General features: G+C 38.7%; 2 protein-coding genes across 3 annotated transcripts in view; one reads left to right on the forward strand and one right to left on the reverse strand.

The window, feature by feature from the left end:
* The window catches only part of LOC134675217 (uncharacterized), a 29,948-nt gene extending 15,747 nt beyond the window's left edge, over positions 1-14,201 (forward strand). The window contains exons 1-3 of one of the 2 annotated variants that reach the window (XM_063533429.1): positions 11,385-11,697; positions 12,416-12,604; positions 13,805-14,201. In XM_063533429.1, the coding sequence (XP_063389499.1) occupies positions 11,470-11,697; positions 12,416-12,604; positions 13,805-14,167 (780 nt within the window). In that variant the 5' untranslated portion in view covers positions 11,385-11,469 and the 3' untranslated portion in view covers positions 14,168-14,201. Of the gene's footprint in view, positions 1-11,384; positions 11,698-12,415; positions 12,605-13,804 lie in introns of those variants that run through there. The other variant, XM_063533430.1, reaches the window with a different exon arrangement.
* A 491-nt stretch (positions 14,202-14,692) lies between these two features.
* Positions 14,693-20,051, reverse strand: part of LOC134675210 (mitoferrin) — a 50,071-nt gene continuing 44,712 nt past the window's right edge. The window contains exon 8 of the mRNA XM_063533419.1: positions 14,693-19,719. Within this exon, the coding sequence (XP_063389489.1) occupies positions 19,606-19,719 (114 nt within the window). The 3' untranslated portion in view covers positions 14,693-19,605. The remainder of the gene's footprint in view (positions 19,720-20,051) is intronic.

Below are 20,051 nucleotides of genomic sequence, written 5' to 3' on the forward strand. Positions count from 1 at the left end.
AGCGGTCCTGTCGCTAGATCACAGATGCTGCTTAATTATTTTAATCATCTGTAAATATATAAAAGGCCTGATGATGATGCTTTACGCGGCCATTGCCAAGATGAGGGGGGCGAAGTGCACCTGCCGTGTTAATGCGTCGTTTAATTGTACATAAGCCCGAAGTACGGTAAAACCTAGGATTTACCGGAAAACCCCAAGTTTTACCGATGCTGATCGGTAAAAGCCCGAAATGTCAATCAATAATACCGGTAAATCAAAGAAAAATCCGGTAAATTGAGGGCCGCAAGAACCGTTACGGGTTTGTATTTGTAACGTCATAGAAGCGTCGGTTCCGCCAGCATCGTTGTTTAATCTCTCTCCTCACACAAAACTAGTGTCCGACCGAAGGTTGGAGTCTGTGCTCAACTACTTATCCTGAAGCCTGAAGCACGGCTTTGACTCCACATGAAAGTTCCCCTCACGGGGGCACTTCAGACTTTTAGGCCCAGGTGAAGATCGATACCCAGCCTTGCGATATTGTCAACAAAAAATTTGGGGCTCGCTGCGCTCGCGTTTTTGGCTGTTTTGGTTGACCCTGTATCTACATGTTAGCTTGACTGGTGAATGAATAGAGTTAGACCAAGAAAATTCTGCAATGATTTTGATAGCATTATAAGCAGTGCAGTGCAACTAGTGCAAATGTTATTTATACGTCATAATTTCATAGAAGTTTTGACGTTTAATAATAGTCAGGTGGCCGGCTGCATGAAACAAACCTCATCAAAAAATAGAATATACCTACCCTGTAGATAGGGTTGCCAGATGGTCGGGATTTGGCGGGATTCTCCCGATTTTTGGCATGTGTTCCCGATTCCCGACAAGGTGTAAACTGTCCCGAAAAACAGCTTCACGTTATAAAACAATAATTTCATGTTCCAACCTGCCCTCGAGCGAGCGAGCTGACGTAGTGCCAATAATGTGAAATATCATTGTTTTTAATACAATTACTTTAGTGTGAATGTATTTTTTTTCCCGGCTTAAGTCCCAAAATCCCGAAAAATGAATATTGTTTCCCGATAATAGCGCCTTTCGATCTGGCAACCCTACCTGTAGAGGTACCTGACATTTAGTAGCTTCCAACGCACTTGGTCGGCCTAGGCTTAACCTGGCAGATTTTGTACAAATGGCAAAAACGTTGGACAAAAATTCATCAAAAAAAACCTCATCGAAAAATAGAATGAAACTTGTATGGTAGGATACCTGACTTTGAGGACAGTAAAAAAAAAGTGGTCGGCCTCACCTTAGCCTGGCAGTTTTTGCAGTCCGACCAGATTTATTGGGTCACGTGAGAGCTACAATTTACCTCATCGAAAAATAGAATGAAACAAACGGATTATAATAGCTAAAATAAGCCTGTTGACGTATGTCTTGGTCGGCCTCACCTTAACCTGGCAGTTTTTGCAGTCCGACCAAATTTATTAAAAAATCATCAAAATTTTTTTATCGAAAAATCGTATGAAACTTGTATGGTACGATAGCTGCCTTTGAGGACAGTAAAAAAAAAGTGGTCGGCCAAATCCTGTGTTGGCAGGTTCCTGTGTCCGACCAATTTTGTGGTACCACGTGAGAGCTACAATTTACCTCATCGAAAAATAGAATGAAACAAACGGATTATAATAGCTAAAATAAACCTGTTGACGTATGGCTTGTTACGGATGGCTTTCACAAATTCAATGTGGCGGTGTGCGGCAGAATCCACTTGCATCAAATTTGATGCCACACATTGTGACTGGACATTAAGAGATGAAATGTATAAGATAAAATGGTTTGAAGGGCACATAACGCCTTTGCGAGTCGAAGAAATAACAAGATGATTATGATTAACAGTAATTATTAACAATAAAAGGGTTATTTCCACTAGTTCCCACCTTTTACCACTGGTAACTACTGAGAAAAAAAAATCCTAGTAGTTACCACCAACTCGGTTTGGTGGTACCTACTGGGAATTTTTATTCCCAGTAGTTACCACTGGTAAAAGGTGGGAATTTTTTTTCTACTAACCGAGCTTCGAAGGAGAAATGCTACAGTTGATGGAAAAAAGGCTGATTTGATACAAAGATAATCACTTAATATATGTGAGGTTATCTTGTGTATTTTACCATTTATTAAAATTTTGGAAGGCTCACGTGCAGTTTTTCCTGTTATATTACAAGTGTTCGATTGAAAACTAAGCTTTGGTGTATACCTAGATCACCTGCATGTACAAGAAGGCGTTTCATATACGCCCGCCCATCAGATAGGTACACAAAGTCATGATGCGTATGGAATACAGCATGTGTAGCCAAGCCATTATGCCCTAAATTATGTACTACTTCGTTAAAACTTAGCTTACCTGTGTATTTACTCTTTCCAAAATATTTATCTTCCTTAAATTGCAGCCTACACAAACGGTCTTTGTCATTTGCCTTAGTTTTTGGTACTCAAAGCTTTTTCTCACCGATTTATGCATATCGGGTCCTTGGGAAAAAAGGGAGATCCTATAGGTATATTTCCACAATTTGTCGCACACTATTGCAGTATTGTGGAGAAAAAAAAACATACAACCGCATTGATAACCTCTTCCTTTGGGATTTGGAAGTCGGTTAAAAAAGGAGAATGTTTACAATTTATTGGAAACAATGTATGTGATTTGACAGTGACAGCAACTCCACTATGGAGGCGCCACCTGGCGTGATAAAATGTCAGTTATGCCTCCTCATTCTATCTGTAGTGGAAAAGTAGGATATACGATTCTAAACTTGTCAAAAATCGATGAAAACCTTTTTATTTTTGACATCTGTGAGACATCATCTCAACGTAAGTGTTACTCTGAAACCACGTCGGTAGTTAGAAAACGTTATTTAGATATTAAGTAGATAGATTTATGAATAAAATTTGAACTGAATGTTTTCTTTTTTTTTAAAGCCCTCTAAGACCTCCATGGACTCATTTACTTATGACTTTTTTCAGTTAGCATTATTAAGTTAAGTTCAAGCTGCGAAGAAACCATATTTTCAATAAAGAAATTATTATTCTTTATAAATGTGGTCGGACTGCAAAAACTGCCCGGCTAAGGTGAGGCCGACTAAGCCATAAGTCAACAGGCTTATTAAGCTATTATAATCCGTTTGTTTCATTCTATTTTTCGATGAGGTAAATTGTAGCTCTTACGTGGTACCACAAAATTGGTCGGACACATTAACCTGCCAACACAGGATTTGGCCGACCACTTTTTTTTTACTGTCCTAAAAGGCAGCTATCGTACTATACAAGTCTGCAGCGGATTTGATAGCCCACGCAGTGAAAGTGTTATTTTAAACGTCAAACTTCTATGAAATTATGACGTTTAAATGACACTTGCACTGCGTGGGCTATCAAATCCGCTGCAGACTTTTTTTGGTCCGACTCTATGAATTTTACACGCTTTGGAATGAAAATTGTCGAGTTACGAATTTTTTTCAAAAAAATGTATGGTGCAGAAACAAGAAATCATTATTAAGTACCTACTCAAGAAACGCAAAACAAACCGTAATATTCTCGCAGATGGTTATACTACGAATTATTTGTGATTTTTTGGCATATTACATATATCAGTCACGGGTGCAGCTTTTTAAAAAAAAACATTAATTGTTTCTATGGAAAAAGCACGAAAACCAAAGTCAACTGTTGTGAGATATTTTGATTTTTTGTACCGGCTAAATACATTTTGTTTGAAAAAAAATCATAACTAGTATTTTCGACTCAAATCGTCTGAAACTTACAACTTAGCATAAACATACTGGGCAAGACCCATTTCAGTCAAAAAAAATCTTAATATATATTATGTTGACTTTGGTTTTTGTGCTTTTCCCATAGAAACAATTAATGATTTTAAAAAAAGCCGCACCCGTGACGGATATAATAATATGTAGTATGCCAAAAAATCACAAATAATTCGTAGTATAACCACCTGCGAAGATATTACGGTTTGTTTTGTTTCTTGACTAAGTAATAATGATTTTTTGTTCCTGCTCCATACATTTTTTTGAAGTGAAAACTTCTTTAGCGGCGCTGAGCACTTTTTGAGGTGGGGAAAAAATGATAAACTCGATACAGCGTAATAGCGGAAGCAGTTATAAAGTTGACCCAAAAATTTTTTATTAAGCTATGAGCTTCATCACATATGTTCCTTGAGTAATTCTAAGCATTTCAAGCCTGGGAGCCAATAAGAAATGTGTGTCTACTCGGATTTGTAATGGATTCAAACTTTCAACCCCTTTTTAACCCTGTTAGGGGATGAATTTTACAAAACGCTGAAATTACTTTTCCTGTCTTTTAATAATATCCCCAAATACAAAGATTCAAGTCCCGCGTTCGAAAATTTTTTTGATATCCATACAAACTTTCAACTCCTTTTTCACCACCTTAGGGGATGAATTTTCAAAAACGCTGAAATTAGTTTTCTTGTATTTTAATAATATATCGTTTTACGAAGTTTCAAATTCCTAGCTTAAAATAAAACTTGAACCCCATACAAACTTTCATCCCCTTTTTAACCCCCTTAGGGGTTGAATTTCTCAAAATCGCTTCTTATCTCTTGTACACTTTATAAATGTAATCTAGTGTGCAAATTTCAACTTTCTATCTTTTGTAGTTTCGGCTCCGCGTAGCAAAAATCTCCAACCAAATTTTTCACCTTTTTACGTTTTTCTTGTAAAATTACTATGAAATTGAAAAAACAAATATCAGCAATGAATTCTACGTCTTTGGTTTATACGAAAATGATACCAAACTTGCCCTAGTACCCACCAGGATCAGAGTAGATTTTTTTTAAAGATGACGGATGGCGGCCGTCTTTGTACCCCACCCTCCCCCCCACTTCACGCTAGAAATGCTTAGAATTACTCAAATATCAGATGTGATGAAGCTCATAGCTTAATAAAATTTTTTTGGGTCATGTATGGCAGCGTTACATAACTGACTCCAGTATAACACATAACGCGTAACGACGACGACGACGGCTGACGTCATGTGTCACGCACAATGTTATTCACCAAAGAACTTTAGTCATAACCAGGTCATAACGTATCATAATCAGGTGAATTATTTAAAACTGGAACTTTTATATTATTTAAGCAATAAAGCTCAATGTTCTAATCTTGTACGGGCTGAAATACGAGAATCTCAGTTACATTCTAACTTTAGGTATTCAAATATAATTCAATAAAGCTGCATCTTGATAAAATCGCTAATAAAAGTGAAAACTCAGAATATCATGACCAAATATATTTAGATGCGAGGTCTGCAAGGTAACTTTACAATTTCTATTCGAATTTTAAACAATTAACGCTACAAATTTAAGCTCACTAGCCAGCAATTTCGGAACTAAAGTTTTTCAATAGTAAGGAGGATGGGTCAATTATACATAGGTAGTGCTGCAGACATTTTGGACTAGTCATTGAGTTTTCACTTCTGTCGGCACTCCAGGGGGCCTATTTTTGAAATTCGATCGTTCGATCGTTCGGAAATCTGTGGAAAACGGCGAAATGCTAATTTTTGAAATACTAGCGATAGAAATTGGGAATCGAGTGGTATTGACCACTCGTTTTCAATTCTATTAGTAGAATTTAAATGCCTAGTAGTAGAGATATTATTGAACGAAATTTAACCCTTAAATTGGCATTGTGCATCACAGTGTACGTTAGTTAGTAAAAATTCCTGTCGTAAACATATCTAATTTCCTAAGCTTTTATTAACAGAAACTACTTAATAATGATGTTATCAATAGTAATTAAATATGTGATATGGCATAAAATTAAAATTAACGTCGCTATCAAAAAATCTGTTCGAAGCGGCGACGCTCGCCAGTACCTCTAATAAGTTTTATTAAATTTTAACAACTTTTCTGTAGGCAAGTGATGATTATTATGTTTTGTGTTTCATAAGAAAATGGTAAAGTATATGAATAATTGGTCATTTTGTGTGCATAAGGCATAATAATCACTGATAAATTGGAATGTACACCACGGTTACCGTTGACAAGTTTGTAAAGATGTACTTACATTCAACTACGGTAACCACCGTGTACGTTGCCAACCTATCTGTACTTAACTTTTGTTTTGAATCTATCGATTTTACGTGTCCTTGTTTATTTAAAATATTTTTAAGCAGAATGGTTTCCTTTCTTTGTCTGTAGTATTTAACACTATGTAGATCGCATAAGATTTTAGCTTTAATTCACGTAAAAAATGTATGTTCTGATTATGAATCAGATTCCGATGAGGAACCAACGCGCATTCAAACAATACTATTCTGACGATAGCCCTGATCCACCTTCTATAAATTCTTCTTTGGAGCGATTAAATTTGCTAGACAGCTTGTCGGACGAGGATGAGGTCGATAAATATAATCAAGCACGATTTAATTCCGAAAGCACGTTGATTCTCTTTCGAGCGTATTAGAGTTCTACACTCTCCATCTACAGTTATTTATGATGCTTTGCCTACACTACACTTGAACACTCATCGCCATTAACTACATACTAGGGCAACAAGAGGTTCATATAAACACGTGAAATGTACCAGCCTGAAAAAAAACAGAATTAGATACAGCTTTAGGTTACTTTTAGAACTTCCGGTTTGAGCTATTCGAAGGACATTGTAAAGCGACGAAGATTGGTAACCGATGAAATGAAAGTTGAGAAACTGTGCCATAAGAAAAAAAAATACAAAAGGCTCTGAAATAGCGTCCTAGAGTTACAGACAGTCTTTGGTTTAACAACATGGGGCATTTTCCTGAGAGTGGACCGTAAAATGTACACTACTACAGGGATAGACAAAATTTTATAGCGTCAAATGCCATATGCTCCTTTGTTTAATTGTCGGAGAAACAAAAAAACTAAATTGCTTTTAACAATTTCACACTAAATTATGTTTTTTCATAATAATTTACGTTAATTTTTATATAATATTTTACTGGCTTCTTGGCAGCGGTAACCAGCGTGTACATAGAACAATGTTACTTTTCTTGATATAAAATTGGCAACGTGCATGGTGATGTACATAGATTTTCTGAAAAACCGATAATACTGGATTTTTTCAAACATTTTTCTGTAGACCCCCAGACGGTATTAAATAAAGGTATGCTACTATATTACTTGTTTTTACAAATTTTTACTCTTGCCAATTTAAGGGTTAATACACGAAATCGAGTAGTCGAATTTAAAAAATCGGCCCCCAGGAGTGCACCCCGATTTTTTTTTAATTCGTAACTCTCATTCCACAACTTTCATACCTAATCGTCTAAAATTCATAGGTTACTATAACAATGCCTAGCAAAACCGATTTCAATCAAGAAAACATAAAAATAACTTCGGTTTCTATGTCAATGACAGCCTAATTTCAGCCCACAGTGCCCACAGTGTGGCGTCAGTCCTCACAAATTGGTATTCAACCGTCCGCACCTCATTTTATCGGTAATATCGGTCAATATCGGCGGTTGAATTCGGCGAACCAAGTTGGTGTTTGCATCCGCACCTCCTGATTCGATTGGGCAATTTAATCAGATTGGCGAAAAATTTACTAGTCAGGATCTGGTCAGGATACGCCTTTAGCCCCCATTCCCACGGGCGCTTTTACAACGCGCGTTAAAAAAGCGTTTGAATGACACCAATAGATACATGTGTATTTATTCACACGACAGCGGTGGCGCTAAATAAATGACCGTAGTTATGCAGAAAACGACCAACTCAATTTTTTTATCAATGCAGAAAGAGACCAAAGCTACTGAGTTAGGGTGTAAGTCACTTTGACAAATATAAAAAGTTGGTCGCTTTCTACAGAACTACGGTCTTTTATCACGCGTTGTTAGATTTTCGACTTACCTAAGCCTTGGTCATTAAATCGAATTTAGAGTGCGGACAGCTTCAAGCGCTTTTTAACGCGCGTTGAAAAAGCTCTCGTGCGAATGGGGGCTTAGAGTCCGTCGTTGCGACCGGCTGTAACGACCGATTTGTAAAAATGCATCGTTAAGTCCGCTCCACACTCGTGCGCGAATCGCGGCGCGAAGCCGAGTCTGGAGTCGATTTCGCATATCAGCAAACTAGACTCCACACTCGCGTTCGCGGCTTCGCCCGCGATTCACGCGCATAGTCTGGAGGGCGCTTTACATTAGGTCCGTGTTCTATGTATAAGCCCCTTTAGCAATCACCGCTACCTGATTGGCTACTAGGCTAATCAAATTCAAATTTTTCAGTTATGACATTTATAATGGGACCAACTTCGTAATCACTTAACCTGTCGGATCCCACGGCTGAAATCTGAGCCACAAAAGGTTAGTGACTTTTCATACAAAAAAAATGTTGTTTGTATGAAAGGTCACTAACCTTTGTGGCTCAGATTTGAGTCTTGGGATCCGACAGGTTAAGCTTTTTTGGCCGTTTCATACATTTTGATCGAGTGGATGTCGACGTTTTCTATGGGAAGGCCAATATTTTTTTTGGGATTTCGGGGTTGGTCCGATAGAAAAAGTTGTTCAGTATGACCCAGTATGACGGGCGTAAGCCATAATGCTATGTTGGGGGCTGCAATAGTGTCCTGGCTGCTCCTTCGTCGGATGCTATTGCAGCTTGTACGAAAGGCTTTAGTATATAGAATAAGTTAGTTGTAAGAATGTATAAATTTGTAGTTTTTTATGGAGCGACATGTTCACCTACTGACTGATAATGACCGATATTACCGATAAAATGAGGTGCGGACGCAAGAATACCAATTTGTGAGGTTAGTATTTTCGTTCTGGGGCATTTATTCAATTTCATCATCATCATCGTCATCTCAGCCATAAGACGTCCACTGCTGAACATAGGCCTCCCCCTTTTTTGGGGGGTGAATGCCATAATCGCCACGCTTGGCAGGCGGGTTGGCGATCGCAGTCGAGTACACCGAATTTGAGGGACGCTGCTGCCTGTCCACCGGTGGTCTTGGACGTGGTTTAAGGACATACCCGTTTATTCAATTAAGAGGGCTCTAATATCACCATAAATCTAAAATTGGAGATTGACGCCAATTTCATTACTGATCAAATCGACCGATTCGATCAGTCCCGAAGGAATAAGGAAGTCTTCGTTAAATAATACAAAAAGAGAGTGTGTAACTCAGAAACTTAGGTCAGATCCAACGGTCTACTTCTGTTAAAAACTATTAATAAGAATTCTCTGTAAAGGCTTCGTCACACAGGCGCGTTTTCCGGGCGGCGCGTGAGCGGGACGCGCCGCGTAACTAAAGCCCCTCATTCACACTCCTACCTTGTCGTCCGCCTCGCAGGACTACGGTGTAAGATATAGCTCACACACCATCCTACTTTGTAGTCCGCCTCACAGGACTACGGAGCAAGAAATAGCTTACACACGGTACTAAGGGCCTACCGCGAACCACGTTGGACGTGCTAGGCAGCACCCCTGCCCTGTCACACTTACGTACGAATTTACACGCGCGACGGAGGGGCAACACGTCGAACGTGGTTCGCGGTAGGCCCTCTGTTTTGCCGTCCATCACCAGTACTATGGCATCCTACTTGAGTTTGTAGGACGGCTCGTAGTCCGCAACCCCCATACACGATCCTACCCAACGAGGCGGATTACGAGGCGAACTACAAGGTAGAGTGTGAATGGGGGGCTTAACAGACTATCGCACCGCACCGTGACCTTGGAGTGTCGCACCCATAAGTGAGAGCGAGAAACGTATATTCTTTTCTTTGTTAGTAGAAAAAGGCGGCAAATTGGAAAAATGTAGGCGCGAAGGGATATCGTCCCATAGAAAATTTTAATTTCACGCCTTTTTTTACTGACAAGATTTGCTTGACCACCTATAGCTACTTTACATATAAAACGCTCACGCCCCGCTCGCGCGCCACCCGTAAAACGCGCCTGTGTGACGAAGACTTAATTATAGTTCGTCAAACATATGTATCTCTGGTCAAACCAATTTGACAGTCAGTAAGCCCCCATTCGCACGACAGCTTTTTCAACGCGCGTTAAAAAAGCGCTTGAATCTGGGTGCACTCTAAATTCGACTTAACGACCAAAGCTTAAAGTCTAAAATCCAACAACACTGAATAAAAGCGTCACCGTTGTCGTGTGAATACATAAATGGTTATCCATTTGTGTCATTCAAACGCTTTTTTTAACGCGCGTTGAAAAAGCTGTCGTGCGAACGGGGCCTAAAGCCCGCTCCACACTCGTGCGCGAATCGCGGCGCGAAGCCGCGAACGCGAGTCTGGAGTCGATTTCGCATATCAGCGAACTAGACTCCACACTCGCGTTCGCGGCTTCGCCCGCGATTCACGCGCATAGTCTGGAGGGCGCTTAAGAACCAGGAAAACTATACTCATTTAAAGTAGCTAACACACTATCGCACCGCACCGCGACCCTGGTGCGTCGCACTCATGAATGAGAGCGAGAAACAGATATATTTTTCTCGCCCTCACTTACCGGTGCGAAAGGTCGCGGTGCGTGCAAATTGCAGGCACCTTTCTCTGTCATTCTATTCTAATTATAGCTGGTTTTGCAAATCTTATCAATAAAAAAAGGCGCGAAATTCATTTTTTCTATGGGAAGAGATCCCTACGCGCCTAAATTTTTCAAATTTGCCGCCTTTTTCTACTGACCAGATCTGCTTGACCAAGTATACATTTCATGGATCGAACAATTGTTTCCGTCTGGAAAGCCCCCTCCACACTCGTGCGCGAATTGCGGCGCGAAGCCACGAACGCAAGTGTGGCGTCGATGTTCGCAGACAGCGAAATCGACTCCACACTCGCGTTCGCGGCTTCGCCCGCGATTCACGCGCATAGTCTGGAGCGGGCTGAAGAAAAATATATCTCTTTCTCGCTCTTACTTATGGGCGCGACGCACCAAGATCGCGGTGCGGTGCGATAATATGTTAGCTACTTAACCTTACCATTATCTGCTTATTTTTTGCGCATGGCAACATTACTGAATCGTAAACTTAAAAATCGTCGCCCCATCCCTAGAATATCACTCTATGTGTCAAATATTTATAGTCTGTGGTGTGGAGCGAAAAGTGGACGCCAATTATTGGGCTGTACATTCTTGGGTTGAGCAATCCCGGGTCGAACATTATCGGTACGGGCCAATAATATGCGACCAATATTCGGCGTCCACTAAATGGATTCGTATTATTGGGTCGTGTATTATTGGGTTGAGCGTTATCAGGGTGTACAAGCTCGGTCCGTGCCAATAATACGAAGCCACTCTTTGAACAGGGCAGTAGTGTACAACCCAATAATACGCATCCAAAAAAGTGGACGCCTATTATTGGGCTGTACATTATTTGGTCGTGTATTAACCGGACTCGAGTTGTGTACAATTTTGACATTGACAGCATAACCTAATAAACCTAAACAAAACACTGATTTGATTATTTGCATTTTGATTAATAAATATTATTCGTGAAAATGAGTGAAAGTGTGAAACAAACATGGATAGATTTCATAGATGCATTCAGGGAAGCGAGGTTGTTATGGGACCCCCAGGACCAGCACCGATCGAGCAAGGTTTTACGAGCCGAAGCTTATGAAAAGTTACTTGAAAAGTATAAAAATATTGATGATAGTGCGGATCTTGTGGATATGAAGAATAGACTTGCAAATATGAGGACCACTTTTAACAGAGAAAAGAAAAAGGTACTTGTATGTTTTTTCCAACAATTTTTTTAATTACTGAAACAAACTGATTGAAAGTGAGATGGGTTGCTAAGCTCACAATCAAACCGTTATCCAAATATACGAGCCATCAATTACCACCAAGAGGCAAGAATCGAGCTGTCCAATTAAGCTAGAATGTAGCTTACAAATATAACTTCAATGATATAATTATAGCACCTACCTAAGTACTTACTATTTAAGCTGGTCTTATTATGGAGACTGATGCCTGAGAGCCATGATGAAACACTGCAACCATTTTCAGTTTAGGATAGAATTATGCTGATGAGCCTTTGCAGTGACATATTGTGTAAAAAAGATAAGATGTAATTTGTTTGTCATCATCATTATCCTGTCCTGGCCGGTTTCGGCCATGGTGACTGGGGTTGCACTAGTTATTGAGAGTGACGATCGTGAGCTCTTAGGTCACCGACGTAGCCTATCTTTGCAGTGAATGCATCCATGGTCAAGGTGTAAGCATTGTTGTATCTTCTTCTTCAGTCGGTCTCTCAATAGTGAGGATTGTGACATCATATCCTGCTGTTGAAGACCAGGTTCTCCCTTAGGGTTCCATTCCCCGCCAAGCGTGTGGCCTTGTGCAGTTTTAATTGCATAGGTGCCGTTATTTAAGCACACCATCTAGTAGGAGGAGGGCCATCTAGTAGGAGCATTGTTGTATAGTAAACCCATTTTATTTCAGGTCACTGACAGCATACAAAACGGGGATGTCAGAGTTCACCAACCTACATTATGGTACTATGACATTTTTAATAGTTTCCTTGATCCTGATACATCAAACATTGAATACACCACGCCAGTTACAAGGCTGTCCAAGAGGGAGACAGAACAATTTAGAACAGAGATACACCGTGAATCTACTAAGGGAAAGGTAATTTGAAAACATTTTGTGATTTTCCAATATTTATTGTGTAAAAATCTAATAAATAATAAGTATTGCTGATGAAAGTTTAACCAACAAACTATTAATAAGTTTCTGATATTCCAGACATGTTTTATGTAGGTGTACCCTTGTTTTGCCGACAATCTTTTCATCGAATATTATTTCATCGACAACAATTCATCGAAACGTTAGTACTAGTAATATTGTTTGGCGTTATTTTGTTTCATATACTATTTATTTCAATTTTTCTTACTGCGTAGAAATACTATTCATCGAATATTACTTGATCGCTGATTCGTTTCAAATTATTTTAATTGGCACAACTACTAAACAATGCAATTCATTTGTTCGACGTATTACTTTAATACATTTTTCTGTTGTAACAATTTTAGGTTTCGGTTAGGTTAGAACTGCGACCCCACACAGAAACGAACGGCTATCAAAGTCATTTTAGGTTAGGTTAGAACTGCGACCCCACACAGAAACGAACGGCTTTAAAAGTAGGTTTAGGTTAGGTTAGAACTGCGACCCCACACAGAAACGAACGGCTTTCAAAGTGGGTTTAGGTTAGGTTTGAACTGCCACCCCACACAGAAACGAACGGCTTTCAAAGTAGGTTTAGGTTAGGTTAGAACTGCGACCCCACACAGAAAATAACGGCTTTCAAAGTAGGTTTAGGTTAGGTTAGAACTGCGACTCCACACATAAACGAACGGCTTTCAAAGTGGGTTTAGGTTAGGTTAGAACTGCGACCCCACACAGAAAAGAATGGCTTTTAAAGTAGGTTTAGGTTAGGTTAGAACTGCAACCCCACACAAAACGAACGGCTTTCAAAGTAGGTTTAGGTTAGGTTAGAACTGCGACCCCAAACAGAAACGAACGGCTATCAAAGTCAAATATTACATATTGTAATAATTTTATGCGTAATAAATTTTATTAAATGCAATCCAAAATGAAATAAGAAAACCCGTAAAGAAATACCACGATATAAACTATATACGAAATAACTCGAGTGCCAATTAAAAGTCCCAGATTTAAATTTACTAGTATCAATTCTTCGACGCAGTGACTTGTCGATGAAATGAAAATACTTGAAACGTTGTCTTCGAAATAACATTCGATGAAATGTCTGTCGGCAATTCGAAGGTAAACCGTTTTATGTATCTTATTACATGAATTTCTTTACAGGAAGACTCAAAAAAACAGCCAGCACAAAAGAAGCAGCGAATATACAGTCTTCTTCAAAAACAGGAAAGATTCGTAAACACAGCCAGCCAAATGCTGCAACGGAGAGAACAAGCGTGGGAAATCAACGGCAAAGCTATCGGGTTACAACTCTACCAGCTCGACCCGACACAGCGAGCCATAGCACACAAGTTGATCTCCGACGCCTTGTTCTTTGGAAATTTGGGAAAGTTAACAGAAGAATCATTTATTAGTTTGAATAATAAACGAGCCTCACCAGTGACACATGAGGAGATTCATTATTTGAAAGTTTTGAAACAGGAGGCAGATGTGAAAGATGATAATATTATCAATGATGATGAGTAATTAAATGTGCAATTTTTTACTATTGTATGTTAAATATCGTCATTATTTCTCGGAAAGAAAGATTACGTGTCCCTTCCCTTGATCCTTTGTAGAAGAGTTTAATTTAAATTACTCATTGACTCGCGCTGTCACGTCGGCCAAGACTACTGTCCTACGATTTGGTCTGACAGGCCAATTCGAATGTACATTGACATCACATTAATATTTTAATGGACAAGTAGGTACAGTCACCTGCAATAATATGTTACACAACGAAGGCCGCAAAAATACCTGACACGACCTTTTTTGGAGAGCCGTAAGAGCGTATCACATATTTTTGCGGCCTTCGAAGAGTAACATATCATTGCAGGTGACTGTACAAGCGAAATGCATGATAACTGAATGACAGCAGTTAGATGTCATTCTTTAAAACCAGTGTAGGTTCGAATTGGCCTGTGAGTCGGGACTTTTATAAGACATACGTCTAATAGGGCTTTTTTTTGACGGGGAAGGATATCATGTGAATCAAACAATGAAACATCTCGGTATTGTCCAACTGTTTATTACTATTTTCGATTTGCATTTTTTTTCAAAACATTTGCACTTTTCACATAACAGGGCCATAGCCTACGGATCTACGGTACAACGCTTAATTTACCTGCTATACAATACAACTCATAAATATAACAAATACAATTATCATGTACAGAAACAATTATACAAGTAATTCACTCCTCGCGGCGGGTCGGGCGCCATTTTTACAAATATAATATTCACGGATTCATGTCTAATAATAAAAGTTAACGAAAATTCTCAGCACTTATTCACAGACTTATTAGCAAAAAACTAAATGACGGTAGGTGTTCATAAAAAAAACTAAATATATTTTTTTAAATATATTTTTCAATAGATCAACAGGACTACAGCTTTTATAGTCATCTTTATGGAACTGAAAGATATTAAAACGTTTTAATGACTATAGTCTTATTCCGAATTTCGATCTGACTAATGCTTGAAAATTATAAAAGTCAACAATAAAAAATCTTTATAAATAAATAACTTAAAAAAGCATCAGCCGGCCTAGCCAAGGTTACAATCGCTATCGCTTCGACAACGAAAAGCATTATGTCTCTCTATCACTCTTCCATATTAGTGCGACAGTGACAGTTGCGTTTCGATCGCTACGGAGCGTAAGCGATTGGCATCTTGGCTACGCGGCCAGTTATATAATAAATAAGCCATCGTAAAATAAAATGAGAAAGTAAATGCCGAGAACAAAAGTGCAATGACACTGCGTCATTCGCCGCATCAATCGGTTGCCTGGCGACCCCTATATTAAGGCTTCTACAGACATTGCAACAAATAGCATGCGATTTTACGATCCGGCTACGTAGGATCAACGAATCCAATGGATCGATTAAAAGCCGCAATGTATCGCAAATCTCATGCGATTATCGTCAAGTTTCAAATAGGTAAATGACTCACTGTAAATGCACCTTTCATTACCTAACGTAACGCTGACATGTCATCAAATAACAAGCACAGCCAAATGACACTTGACAGTAGTAGCCTGCCCGCCGCTAGCACCGCTCCCACTAAACTCAGAGAGCCTTCTGCGAAACACGAACACTTCGTTACCTGCCTCTCCGTCACTCGAATATGAAAGAGCGATAGAGAGGCAAATAAAGATAATCCGATTTTCGTGATAGGGCCCTCAGACACCCTGTATACAACAAAATGGCCGCCATATTGCTAGTGCAGGGGACGTGGAGGAATATTGTTGTAGTTGTTTTTTTTTTTAAAATAGGGTTGGTCTTTTTGCCTTCACGAACTGTGAGTGTGCAACGAAGATGAGTTTCATTTCTAAAATTAATTTAATTTGTTAAAATGTTGGCGTAAATTACGTCGAGTGCCACAGTCCAACTTTGTTCGACAAAGTTACAATAAATTTGCCATTATAAAAAAATATCTACCACTACAAGGTCGTTTTATAAACGCCTATAACCTAATGAAATTTTATAACACGCTTATAATAAGATTCAAATTGCATTGCACACTCGTTCAGAAACCAATGTTCTAACAAGTTTAGTAGATAATCTATGTACAATAATTTCTTAAATATACGGATATTACAGATAAGTATGTCGGTGTCTAACCAATATGTACACTGTGTCCCAACAAAAATATAAGGAGCTTCCTCCCGAGCTATGTTAAGTATTATAATTTCATTTTAACACTATTTATTCATTTTAACAAATTATTGTTTCACCTATTGCTATAACCGACTAGTTATATTTGGCTTTTATACAAATTTACGCAAAGACAAGTTAATAATAACGACTGGTAATCTCAATAAAAAGTTGCGTCCACTACAGCAACAGATGGTGCTTATCAAGGTTCCCTTATATTTCATACAACGCTTTGTCTTGCGCTTTTATTATAAGTGAGCTATAGGGAATTTTTAGCGAAAGTCAAAGATTTATACAAAATATAAGACATACCTAATTTGTCTCGCCATCTGTATGAGACGCAATTTAGTATACAGATTAGTTATTATTTGTGTTTAAAGAAAACGAAGGGCGGCGCAGATTATAGCAATCAGTGAAAGAATGTAAAGTGTATAATTAATTGTAGTCAATAGTGAGGTCACGTGACGGGCGTGACCCCTGGTTCCTAGCCTACATCTCACTGAGTCGAAACAGCATCGCACTGTGTACGCCCCCACACATACGTAAAACTAATAAAACAATTATTATGAATATATTGTGTTGTGCGAAAGTCGAGATCCCGTGCTAAGATGCCTTGTCTAAAATCACCCAAAAGTAATTATGTATTTCACGAATCAGGGCACGATTATTGATTAAGATAAAATTTAACTATTTTAATTAACATTTGGTGACGAACTACCACTGAGTTAAATATCACGATTTGACAAGCATAAGATTTTAAAATTTACAATTGTAATTAGCACGGAATCTCAAATTATTTCTTATGAAATAAACGGCGTCCCTATTCAAGCACATTCCTCATTTTAATGTGGAAAGGGTCCTGAAAAGGGCAAACATTACATATCTTGTGCCTAAACCATCACCAATTATCCGTACAGCCACAGAAAACGGAAATAACATGTGCAAAGTCCTACTAAAATTAATGGCTTTTATTTCAATTACTACCTCGTCTTTACCAAATTTAACCAGATTTTGATATTCCTGCCCTGACGCCACTAATCCATATTCAAGAGCATTAAAAACTAGTCCCTTTCCATGGAGGAAAGGGACTAGTTCACACAGAGACCAGTTTTTCTCTCGAATGTAGGCTTTTGCACTGTTAATAAAAATTTTCGTGTCACAACCAACTATTTAAGCGGCACAATCCCGACAGATGTATTATGAATATTTTCTTCTCTTCGTAGTAAAGACCTTTCAGTAAAATCGACTAAGAAAACTGTCAATAGTTAAAGCAATCTGTCGGTTTTCACCCGCTTACCATCAATAAGACATTTTTCCCAAAACGCTCAACGCCGCAACTAAAATCTAAATAAATTTAAATTTACATGGTAACACTTGGAACTATGTACACTTCGCTTACATGATTTATACAATTTATTTATATAATTATATATATTATATTAGTAATTAGTAGACGGGCACTTGCGGCTGTTTCGATCCGTCGTCTCGGACGACTCGTGGCGTTTAAAGTGGTCGCCCACTGTCGCGGCACGACTAGAGTTGCACACTACTCGTTTCTATACTTGTTTAAAGTTTCTTCAGAAAAAATATACATACTTGCCATTATACTTTTTTCCGAAATATAAACAACTTTTGAGTTATTTTCTGCTGTGTAATTTTTTTGTCGATACTAAATGTATAGTAAAAAGCGTCCAAAACGGAACTATTGTACGAATAACTGGGAACAATTTTTTTCATCAATATCTCTCAATAGTCCTAGTGATTCTGAGTAAAACTAACCCAAAATTTGGTAGTTTTTCGAAAAAAGTAAAGGTACTTGCTGTTTTTTGTAAAATCTTCTTTAAACGTTCTTTGTGGCAATACAATTAATGAAGTAGTTAGCTATAACTTTTAAACCGCCAGCGGTCCCGTATCACGCAACTCTAGCCCTACCGCCGTACAAAATATAGTCCAAATTCAATTGACTCGATCTGACGTTTATTGCGCAGCTAAAATTTTATTTTCAACCGCGCGAAATGTTTTATAACGCTTGACAAGCGTTGCCAAATTACTTGAAAATAGCAAATGAACATATAATACAGCTATTATAATATAGGTTCAAAAATCACAGCATTAGAAGGCAAAACGGCGTAAGAAACGTATTGGCGTTTACGTCGTTTTGTCTTCGGACTATGACTTGCTCAATGTGAGTAAATGACAACATTTTATGAATGACGTGACCGAGTGACGATGCTTAATACTGGCGTCGTGCTTATTTTATATTAGAGACAACAACATACAACTAACCTTCATACAAGTTGCATTTAGAAATATATTACGATTTTATTTTCCCTAAATTGAATCATTTTCAACGTCTCTAATAAATATTATAGCGTAGTGGATTTCATAATATTATAATGAATGCAATTTGTATGACCATTAGCAGTTCTTACTATGTATGCGTCTCTGTTATACTAACTTAAGGTAGACTCACCTTCAAGCGTAGGAATACGAAAATTTAGTTGATCGATTATAATTAAAAATACCGATCAACGAAGCCGAATTTTATAAGTCCAATATAACTCAGTTTTTTTTTTCATTGTATTCGGTGTGTTGGTCGGTTTACAAGCTCACATTAAACAAGCGCTCACATAATTTTGATCGTAAACACTAACACTTCATTAAAAAACAACATCACAGACAAATATCAAATCCAAACAAAACAACAACGCCGCGACAACCATGGAGAAATAACTAATGATGATGGTTTGGTGGTGAAAATAAATTATTTTATATTAGGATCGAACTTAGATTTAGAGGAAAAGCTAAGACAATAGTTATTTGTGAATGCCAACTATGAATTAATAATACACTGAAATAACAGATGGAAATGAAAACTCGCGTGGTAGAGTTTTGCGCCTATAAGTATGTTTATGGGTTTCGAATCATTAGTAGGCACTAGGCCTGGTATTCATTGTATGTATTTGAAGAAATATGGTGCCACGAAAATGTAGGATTTTTACCAGATCGGGTCTCTGTCGCCTAATGCATCAATCATTTTTACTAAATGGTGCATAATTTATAGTTTCTTGCGTGGTGGACGATTAACACGGAACGTAACACTTTTATTGGGTACTTTTAAGACGATCCTAATGTCTCGAAACATCGTCAGCGAAGGTGCAGCTTAGAATGAGTAGCGAGTTTATAGAGAAGTCAGTATATGCGGTCTGACTGTGCGGTGTCCCGGCTGAGGGGTGTTGTCGCGACGCTACAGTGGGACAGGCGGGGTGGCTACGTGCGCGTGAGCGGCGCGGGCACGTCGGCGGCGGCGAGGCGCAGCGCGGCGCCCACCAGCGGCGTCGCCGGCGCCGGCGCGCCCGCCGCGTGCGGCTCGTCGCGGGGCTCCTGAAAACAAACATCGAATACAATTTGCACATCATATCATGCGACTGAGGTGAATTCACGTGTAGCGTAGTATGAATTTTCTGAGATGATTTTTTCGGCTCGGGCCCTAATCTGTTAAACGGAAGCCTTTGTTTCTTTTATGCAGAGTGGTGAACTCCCGTCTTCACGGCACGTGCCGAAGCGACTATCGTGATGGTGTTAAGATTTACATTTTAATTCTAAGCTTATTCGGAAAATAATCAGTCTCACGCGTGGCATAAACGTATTTTTTTTTGGATATAACATAACGTGTTATCTCTGGATGGGCCGTTTCATGCATTTGAAACATTTAA

Source organism: Cydia fagiglandana, chromosome 21 (genome assembly GCF_963556715.1).
Source record: "Cydia fagiglandana chromosome 21, ilCydFagi1.1, whole genome shotgun sequence".
Classification (NCBI taxonomy): Eukaryota; Metazoa; Arthropoda; class Insecta; order Lepidoptera; family Tortricidae; genus Cydia; species Cydia fagiglandana.